Here is a 10,572-nt window from a genome sequence, read left to right on the forward strand (position 1 = left end):
TTACATATAAACCACAGATTCTAACAAGGACCTGTTTTTCCTGATTCTTCTGGAATATTTCCCAGGGTTCCAGTACACCAAATACGGGTGCCGCAGGAAAAGCGATAACAAAATGGTTCATCGCAGCTTCTGCGAAGCCAGCAAAAAGCCGAAGCCCATTCGTAGGATGTGCAACCTTCAAGAATGCACGCAGCCTCTGTAAGTACGTCTCGCAAAAAGATGTGAACGATTGCTCCTTGCGGTAGGTGTGGAAGTTAACCCAGGCCCAATTTGGTGGGACGCTGGCAGCTTTCTAGGCTGGAGTTCCAGCGTTACGGATGGGTTTTTCTACCCGTCTGAGAAAGTTTACTGATCTTACTGAGCGGCTCATCACGAAAATGCTGTGTACTAAGGGCTGCCTGACCTGGCAGCAGCGTGGATAATCGGTAAAAGTTGTGATGGTGTCTCGCTCCTTTCTCCTTCCCAGCTGGGCAGCAGATGAGTGGGAATACTGCACAAAAACCTGTGGGAATGCAGGCTACCAGATCCGTACCGTGCGGTGCATTCAGCCCCTTCCCGATGGCGCAAACCGCTCCGTCCACTTCAAGTACTGTAGCGGAGATCGCCCCGAGAGCCGCAGGCCGTGCAACCGGGTACCGTGCCCCGCGCAGTGGAAAGCCGGGCCCTGGTCTGAGGTAGGCGCGCAGCGAGTGAGTAACGTACCTTTGCTGACCTATCTTGCCTCTGAAGTCAGATCCGTGCCCGAGCCGAGCACTCCGGGCCGCATCGGGCAGTCTTCCAAACCCTGAGAGTCGGCGGCAGATAACCCCTCCCGGCTTCACGGGCTTCTGTAGCTCTCCAGACTTCCCCAGAAACCGGCACGGAAAATACTGGCAGCATCAGACACGCAGTCCCGCAAAACAAATGTTGACGTTTCGCTTGTTTTTCTCCACGTTTTCAACCTCTTCCCCTCCCCGCTTCCGAGAATAGCCCGACATCTTTTACCAGCTTCCATGTTTTGGAATCACGGTTTCTGCACGTGTTGGTGGTGTTCTCATGACTTGGGAACAACCAGCTGACTCGGCGAACACCGAGTTTTCCCTGCGCTTTGTGTTCTCTTTACGTTCAATTCTCAAGATCAGGTATCAGTTACAGGAGGAATAAGTAGGAATATTTATAACGTGCTCGAATAATAAATGTAACATTACAGAAAGCAAGCACCAAGGAAAATACCACCCTTCTCCTCTGCGTATTTCTCCATAACCTCAGCCTTCACTAAGTCTACTTTCAGAACAAATTGCTGGAATGTATAGCCTGACCTGAAAGCCAGCCTTGGGCTATTTTAGGCACGTTAATTCTTGCACGTGGCTGTGAAAGCTGAATGTCCTGAATTGTCTTGGTTCTGTTTCGCAGTGTTCTGTGACCTGCGGGGAGGGAACCGAGACCCGGCCGATCACGTGCCGTGCTGGTGACCGGTGCGACGGAGAAAAGCCAGAGTCCCTGAGGGTTTGTAAACTGGCTCCCTGTAACGGTAAGAGAACGCCTTAGAATGACTGCAGTAGGTGAGGGCGACACACAGTGCTGGGTAGGGATTTCATCCTCGAGTGAACTCCGGTGAAATATAGAAGACCTGTATTTAGGTCTAAATAAAATCGTAACTTTCTGCGAAATCCCCCTGTTAATGCGTACAGGTCGCTAAGAGAAGGCAGAGCCTATGCTTGTAAACAGGTAGTGTGCACACCAGACCTGTCCTGTATTTTAACGATATTCCAGGTGACAACCACGCAACACCATTCATCTCTAGGAAATGCACCCTTCCTCGGAGATTCTCCCACCTTTTTCCAGCTAAAGGCACCCTGCTGTTGAGTCCAGCACGGGACTGATATCGTGGCTCCAGGTGACGTGTGCTTCTCGCACACCGGGGTCTCTCGTGTAAACATGCTGAAAATGGGGGTTCAAACCTGTTAGCCTAAGTTGCATTTGCAAAAATTTGTCCTAGAGGTGAAGGTCAATCCAAAGGAAACCCCGCTCGACCTCTAAATCCCGGGATTAGTTTTACAAGCCTGCCAACTGAGGAAATTGAAAAAAAAAAAACAACATATATATATATAAAAACGGAACCGCAGAGCGTTAGTAAGGTTCCTGGGAATCTCATTACTTTGTTCTCATAGAATTTTTTAAACAGATTTTTTATGACAACAGAGCCTTTCTTGCTTTGAGTCCATGACTCTGTAAGGTTTGAGGTTGGTTTGTTTGTTTGTTTTTTTAAACAGCGGTGTGTTTTCCCACAGAGTGACTCTAACTGCTGCGCACAAGTCCGGTAAAGGTGTCTGCTTTTGCTCTTACTTGTTTTCTGCCAGTGAAAGAACTCAGAGCAGAGGACAGTTCTGGGCGCAACGAAGAGCCATAAAACGTGGTACCCACTAGGTGGGAGCAAACCACTATCTGTGACTCTGTAAGCAAGTACAAGATCTAAAATGCTATTTTTCACCGGTGATAAAAATATTGCCAAAACTCAAAGAAGTAAGGTCTACATCTTCGCAAAACTATTCAAGTAGTTTTGATCTTGTGCTTTAAGCATCACCTTAAAGAATCTGTACTTGAAGCATCAGTCGGGATTTTCTTGAATGGCCAGTGTTCAGTTCCCACCTTTCAAAGTTAAGGAGCACGCGATTTTTTTTCTCCGCGTGAGAGTGTGTCAGAGAGTGAGAGGTCTGTCTCGCTCTTCGAGCTCAAACCTTTCTGCTCCACTCGGGGTTTTGGGCCATAACTTTTGCCAAGCAATAAGGAGCTGGCAGTATTCTGTCAGACCAAACGGTCTCTCTTTTTCACCGCACTTTTCTGGTGCCGTTCCTGCCACGTTCTGTGTTATTTCTGTAGATAAACGCTTTATGCACGGTCATGCGTGGCATTCCTTCCCTGGTAAATCTGTATAGCCTTGATTGCTGTTCTGATTTTCAGGGCTTTAGACTTAGCCAAACACTAATCTCTGCCAGGTGGTTTTGACAAATGATTTACTACCTACCTGCAAGATGGCTGAGAGTTTAATCTTACTGGAGCTGTCGTGAACACTTGCCGCAGCTGGCGTGATTTCTTTGGCGCTATGTGGCATATTAGCATGTCCCTTCCACCTCCTGAAAGAACGTAGGCGTGCCTACGGGGGAAGAGCCACCAGCTCTTCCACCACGCGCCTCGGTGGAGCCGAGTCTCGTAGCGTGGAGGAATGAGGACGCCTCCCGTAGATATTTCACTTAAACTTTATACGTCTCTGTGATTAGAAGGGAACAGGAGGCAGGATTTCGTCCTTCAGCAATAATCTGAGCAGTAGTCATGTTCCTCTGGCTGAGCCAGATTAGAAGAAGGGACTTTGTGGTACTTGAACAAGTAGCAGAGCTCCCCGTAAGACCGTGTATAGAACAGACCCTTGAAGAGTCTTTACATGAGCCACCCCTGCGTTGCAACACAAGACACAGAATGGAGAAGAAAGCACGTGTTGTTTTGAATTTTAGTCCCTAAAGACCAACTTTCGGCGAGATTTCTCGGTGGGATGCTGTCAGCAAGCACTGTACGTAGAGTTACAGCGACGCCTTCTGTAAGAGCTGTAAAATCTAATGTGAGAAGCGTTTAGTTGATTGAAAGTATATTCTAGCAGCTTCATCTGCTAAAGATTCCCTAGGGAGCCAATACGCTTTCTTGTGTCTTCTACTCTTAGTTACCGCGAAGCAAGTAACAGATTGTGGGAAGGAGAATTTTTACCGTGAACGTCGGCGGAAGGATACAAGCACTTACATACTGAATAGGAAGTGGTTGACTAGGTTGTGCAGAATTAACCTAAAAAATAAAAAAAGAGGGATTATGTGAGTATACAGCTGCAAGATTGTACTTACGGCACGTACTGAAAGTAGCTAAGTACAAAACCAAATCTTTGCACTATCGTTTTGGTCACGACATCTAAACCATCCCCAGCCGGTACCACAACAATGAACCATGAGAGAAAAGGATCAAATAAGACACATTGTCACTGTGGAAAGGCACAAATAATTGGTACGTTCTTTTTTGGGTTGTTACTGTAGGTGATACTGTTTACTTTGACATACATGCTGCCATAAATCGCAGTGTGCTAACAAGATGACCGCCATGATTTTCCAGATCAGGTGCTTTCATTTACACAGAAGCATAACGACTGTTCTACACATGATGCAAAGATTTGTGTTTCAATACTAGCTTTTCTAGCGTAGATGGATTATAAATGTAGCCCTTGAATTTCCCATGCTAAATTCCTGCTGAAAATAGTCTTAAAGCACCTTCCTGGAGTACGTGTATTCCCATGCAAAGCTGCAGATGTAATGGTAGGTTTGCTAAGAACCAACAAGCATCTATCCAAGGAAGCACGTCAGGATTAGGAGCAAGGAAAATTTTCATTTCACATGCCGCAGTCATATAATTTGCTATTTATAAACAGCGTCCCAAAACCCCACTGATGTACGTGTGTGTAATTTTACCGAGGTCAGTGGAATTAAGCTGATCTACACCGATCGAGAGGTTGGGCTATAGTTAATACTTTAAAATAGGAAAAATTGGTTGCCTAACGTACTGTTGACATGTGGCGAGGCAGCATTTGTACGCAGGTGAAAAAATACCACGCTACAGAAAGCTAAGTTTAATTTCAGAGCTTAATAAGTGGTGTCACATGCCATCTGTTGCTCATTAAAATGTTGACTCCATAATTGCTAACTGTGAATGGAGAACCAGGCGTGGAACGGATCTTCTCAGTAGCTGGGCTTAACTTCTGGCTTTTCATGTTATAATTTTGCATACTTCTATTTTAGGTAAAATCCCATCAATACCATTTCCAGCCTGCTGTGATATCTTAGGAAAATTCTGCTATTGGAAAGTTTTTGCTGGTCTCTCCCCGAAGCATTTGAATAGTTGCTGAATGCACCAAGCTCCTCCTTTGTCCCCACCGCCCGTTTTATGGCCTGTGAAGAGTTACGTGTCTGTAGGTTCCGGGTCTGATTCTGGAGTGCCGCCAGGGCCTTAGCCCCCCATTTAGGAGCCTGAGGGAAGACCCAGATGCCCCGCGTTTCTCAAGAGTCTCAGTCGCTGGGCTGAGTCCTCCGTGGGAGAGAGACGGATTGGGCTGGAACGTGACACTGAAACGCGTGGTCTGTTTTGAGGGTCCCGGTAGATGTCTCTGGGACATGACCCATCTCTGCCTACAAATGCGTTGACTTTAAAATAGCAAGGTGCTCTTCTGAAGAGCGTTGAGGCAGCTCTCCTCGGTTACTAACTGAGAATTTGACTTTTTCTGTGAAATGAGAGTGATGATGTAATTTAAACTCACATTCCCATACAGAATTCCAAACTACCCAGGGAGCTGGTACCTTGGTAGAGTCAGACTAGAAAGAGAAGGAAGAGAAACTCTCAACAGTGCCAGCAACTCATGAGCGTTACTCACTCTCAGCGTTTGTCGGGGTAACAGTAAAACTTAGGACTTCACCTTTGAGCTCATGGGACGGTCTGAAGGGGCCCGAGTACTGATGTGCTCTTAGCTCAGTATCAAAGCTTCATTTTTCTTCTGACTCCTTGTGTTACTGCTTCCCCCTCTACCAGTTTTGTCCACCGTGACCGCTGCATCTCTAGTTGTGGAGCAAACGTCCAGCGAATGCTCAAACAAACATTGACATTTTGGGGATCTCGAATAGATCTTTGACCTCTTTAAGATCTTTTCCCAGACTGAAAGGAATGCCACACAGGTCACCTCAAGGCATCTTACACCTGACCTATCAGTTAAAAGCTTTCCATCAGTTCTGCCGTTACGGTTACGGCACTAAAAAACTCAGACTTTATCCAAAGAGAGCTTTATGCAACTATAACATTTTATTTTAAGACGTCATATAAAAGGTATCTTGGAGAGATATTGCTTGGGCTTTATTTTCTTCAAGGGAAGATTTCATCCTGTGTAGTACTGTTGACAGACAATGTCCTCAGGCTAGAAACGAAGGCGATTTGGGGTCGGTGGAGGTACATCTGGCCCGGTACGTGGGAGCTCTGGGAGGTTAGCACTGGAAACGGGTGTTTGTGGCCCCGTGCAAATACAACATGCCTTTCGACAGCTCTTCGCTTCTGGTGTGCGCGGAAGCTGACAGTTTCAAAGCGATCGCCGATTTCTTTGGCTCCCAACAAGGCTTATTTTTATTAGGGTGGCGGCGAGTTCTGTCAGGGAGATGAAGGTTGCCTGTCAGAGTAGCCCGTCGTTTATGAAACATAGGCAGAACTTTTATCAGTGCCCGTCTAATCGCTGTCCGGGCATTTCAGTGCCCTTCCCTAGGTTTACAGTCACCATTGCATTTGTTTTGCAGATGAGCCGTGTATGGGAGACAAATCTATCTTCTGTCAAATGGAAGTGCTTGCCCGTTACTGTTCCATCCCTGGCTACAACAAGCTGTGCTGCGAGTCCTGCAGCAAGCGCAGCAGCACCCTCCCGCCACCCTTCCTTGCCGAAGCTGCTGAAACCGAAGAAGAAGTGATGTTTGATCGGAGCGATCTGCCTAGGGCTTTGGTGGTGCCGACACCTCTGGTGCCCCGCTACGCACAGTTCCTGCCTGGGACAAGTTCTCTGGGCAGGCTTCCTTTTGCAGAAGAGGACGCAGATACGCACGTCTCCCCGTCCAACACCAAGCCCCAAGGTGCTGAATTTCCGCCATGGAGAGCTCCTCAGGCAAGGAAGACCTCTAGGCTGTTTCCTTTGCTACACCCGTCACCCGCCAACAGCAGCAATCTCGGTCCTCGTAATGCCCTTGCGTTGGCAGCCGCTCTTCCTGTGGTGCCAGCTGATAACGCCACCGTGGGGGCTCCTTCTCCATCGAGGACCTCAAGGAAGAGCGAGAAGCACCTTGAGAAGAGATGGCCTTTGAGGTCCTCCGCTGTGGAAAGATGAAGGTGAACGCCTCGTGGAGGATAGCCGTTGAAAGAGGCTTGGCTTGGCGCTTTGGGTTTAATTTCCTTACTTCCGGACACTATGGTGCACGCTGCTTTCCACAGGCGGGACACTGCAGGTCATCAACTCGTTTTCCTTGTAAATACAAAGAACAAGAAGTGCTGGTTCACTTTCTAGTTGCTCCCGTCCTCCTCCCATACTGCGTTATCTGGCTAGCTTGAACGCGTCGGAGCAAAGCACCAAAGAATATTCCTAGCAGTGAGCAGAAGTTGCCGAGGGCATCGGTCATGCTCTAGCACAGAAAAGTGGCCCTGCCCTCAGCACTCGCCTCATTATTTTTGGTTCTAAACACTCACGTGTAGAAAACACCCCACTTCAAGAGGTACCAAACGTTTACAGTATACAAAATACTTTTGCGATGGAACATCTGAATCCGTAAGACTTGTTTTGCTAATTTATCTATATAAACGGATATTGTCTGAGCAGATTTGCAGCTGTTGTGTAAATACTGTATATTGCAGAAAATCAGTATTATTTTTAAGAGTTTTGTGCTGTCAGACAACTGTTTACCTACGTTGCATTCTGGACAATCGCTAGGTGCCTGCCATCGAGTACTGCCTTATTTACGTTCCAAGAGTTGATTTTTAAAGCAGCATTATCATAAAAGGAGGAGTTCCATTTTCAAATGAATTACATCTACTGACACTAGGAAAGGAGGGGGTTTGAGTACCAACAATGCGATGCTTTCTTTCGAAATAGGGGCTGGGGGCGGGGGGGGAAGAAAGGGCGAACCTAAAGGTATGAGTGTACTTACAGCCACCCGCCCAGAAAAAGCAGGTTTAGAAACTTCAGCGTAATTCCGGTCACGGGTTGGAGAAGCCATTTTACGTGCCTGCGAAATGAACGCCGACGCGCGCGCGGCCTACGCCGAGCAGGCGTCGCGTCAGCTTAGGAGCAGCAGCGCCGTCCCTTAAGTCTCCTTCTGCCGAAGAGGTCAGACCAGTGTAGGAAACCGTGTATATACTGTAAGTACTGTAATGTTCACGAGTCAAAAATGAGTTCTGTTTTCCAGATGGTCTGTTTGTTATTTCTGAGGCTGAAAAAGCATCGCAGAGGTCGAGTAGGCGCTAACGAGAAATAGCTGTGGCAAGACTTAAAATAGATTTTTTTTTTTTTTTTTTTTTCTTCCTACTGGAAGCATTGATTTAAAGGTGAGAGAGGTATTTATTTTTCAGGATGGTTCACCTCAAAATCTCCACAACCACAATGCATCTGACTGCAATAATGTACTAGTAATTTATGTCAATAAGCATCTTGTTCACAGTCCACCCGTTCGCACTCTCTCCTGTGTGTTGCTGTAAAGTACTTGTATATAGGATCGAGAAGTAAAGATATTTATTAAAAGTTGATTTCTTGATAGTATTTTATGTACTAAATATTTACACTAAGGGCAGTTGACTATTCTTTTTGCCAAGATAAAATAGCGAGATGTAATTAGATCCCTGTACATGCTATGGCGTATGGGTAGAACAGAAATTTAAGCTAACTAAACTACTGTAGAGAAATTGTTGATCTTATTCTTCAAAAAAAAAACCCCCAAAAGTCTTATGCCAGTTCTTTATTACAGGCATCTTTGAATTCTAAATAGGTTATTAAAGTTTCACGTGCAATTTTTGCTTCCCCGTGAAAAGTCCTCGTGATCAACCCGTTTAAAAGAACGGTGAATATGTACCTCTACGATGCTATAAAAGTAGATTAGGACCCCAAAGACTAAATTCTAGAAACATCAGTAGGGATTATACGGAATCCCTAGGAAGAAATAAGGATGAAACGTGTCGTCGGAAGACTTTTAAAGTACTGGAGAATGTAGGTAGGTTAATCCTGTCCGAGGAAGTCTAGAGTCGCGCCGTGCAAGACGCATCTTGCGTCGTGATGTGCGTAGTCTAACCCACTCAAGTATCGACTCGACACCTCTAAAGAAACGCTGCTACCTTTCTGCAAAGCTTTTGAAGGTCCAAGAAGGTGGTATCGAACAGATGGGAGAGACAATCCCTGAGCCTCAAACAGACCAATAGGGTGGGTGTGTTTCTTCAAAATTCCCCAGAAGTCAAATTCTCTTTTCTCTCCGTCTTCTATCTTTTACATATATACAACGTGGGTGTAGATAATCCTTGTACCTTTTTGATTTCTTTTCTACCGAGCTAATTTCTCTTTCCATAAAGTGTACACTACTGACACCGTTTGTTGTATTGGGGAGCACGTAGCAATAAAATCTTTAACGTAACAAGTCTTTCTCTGGTTTGATTCACGTGGGAGGGTCTGGTTTTTTCATTTTCAAGTTGCGTCTTTTGCGAAATGAAGGGCCGTTTACATCGCAGGCGTGACCTTCACCGTCTTGGAAAAAAAAAAATTTCATTTGAATTAAATATTTAACTTGATTTTTAGAAGCGGCGGTCCTGCTTTTACCGTTGGAGACTGCAGCTTGCGGAGAAGTCGGGGGAAAGGAAGGAGCGCCTCGCCAGCCAGCCAAAGCCTTCCTGGTACCTGTGTGAACGTCCGGGTAGCAGCTCCAACCCTGTTGCCAAGATCACGCCACGTTTTGGGCTTTGCTTTTTGAGAAAGGGTGTCCGAGGGATTCGGTGCCGGTCGAACCGGAGGCAGCTGCTCTCCTCTCCTTCACCTAGAAATGTTTCCTGAGCTGATGAGAGGATTTCAGGTCTGTGCCAGACACTAATTAAAAAAAAAAAATTTTACAAAAAAATCCCACCTCACCCGTGTTGGCTTAGTACAGGGGCGTGTTTTAAAGAGAGTTCTGGCCGCCTGGTCCATCTGTCTGTGCTAAGTTTTGAGACCATCCACTCTAAAACGCCTCCTTTGGTGTAATTGCCGCGTGTCGCGTTTGACCGGCACGGGTTTGCGTCTGTAGCCGGCGTCCACCTGAAGTCACAGCTTCCCTGCGGCCGCAAGCTGGCGTGACGGGGGGCAAGCGGGGGCACGGGATGGGCAAGTGCGCTCGCAGGCAGGCAGAGAGACGTCGCGCTAACGCTGCGGGCAGGAAAGCTGCCTGAGGGAGGGCACCCTGGCAGCGCTCCGAAGAGCCGATGGCAATTTTTACGCAGTTCTGGTGGCCCCTTTTCAAGAACAGTGGAGCGGGACCGGCAAGAGAAAAGCTGGTCTGGTAAGGAAACGGGGAGGTCTTCGTCTCGGAGCTGGAGTCTGGAGAGAGTTCGGGGGTTTAATCGAGTCTGGAGAAAGTTTGGGGTTTTACCCCGCGGAAGAGAGGCTGAGAGGGAGACCTAACTGCTGCGTGTTCGCGCGCCGCAAGGATGAACCCAGGCGGAAAACGGACGCCGGCATTTATGACCCACCGGCTGCGTACGCGGGCAAGTTAAATCTGAAGTAAGCGTCTAGTTGAACTCAAATTCTTGTCGAGAGCACTAATACCAACGTTTCATTTTGAAGAGTCTTGAAAAAACGGTAAGATCTGTTTAAGCACAGATCTCTCGGGAAAAAAGGCGCTGTCAGCCGCAGTCCGGCGTGCACGCTTGCAGCTGGCCACCGCCGCAGCCCTCGGCTGCGCTGGCGTGCCGCCTCGGGGGAACGACGCTGCCCGAGAGGTGCCTCTCCTAACGGGAAAGCGCAGCTTCGACGCG

The 10,572-nt window shown here is 47.2% G+C and overlaps 1 protein-coding gene across 1 annotated transcript in view; it reads left to right on the top strand.

Moving 5' to 3' along the window:
* ADAMTS3 (ADAM metallopeptidase with thrombospondin type 1 motif 3) overlaps positions 1 to 7,078 on the top strand; it is a gene marked incomplete at its 5' end in the record, with an annotated part of 126,031 nt that extends 118,953 nt beyond the window's left edge. The window contains 4 exons of the mRNA XM_081999422.1: positions 66 to 198; positions 467 to 674; positions 1,393 to 1,510; positions 6,342 to 7,078. Of these exons, the coding sequence (XP_081855548.1) occupies positions 66 to 198; positions 467 to 674; positions 1,393 to 1,510; positions 6,342 to 6,919 (1,037 nt within the window). The 3' untranslated portion in view covers positions 6,920 to 7,078. The remainder of the gene's footprint in view (positions 1 to 65; positions 199 to 466; positions 675 to 1,392; positions 1,511 to 6,341) is intronic.
* Between the last annotated feature and the right edge of the window lie 3,494 nt (positions 7,079 to 10,572).

Source organism: Phaethon aethereus (assembly GCF_964289735.1).
Source record: "Phaethon aethereus genome assembly, chromosome: 4".
In the NCBI taxonomy this organism is placed as follows: Eukaryota; Metazoa; Chordata; class Aves; order Phaethontiformes; family Phaethontidae; genus Phaethon; species Phaethon aethereus.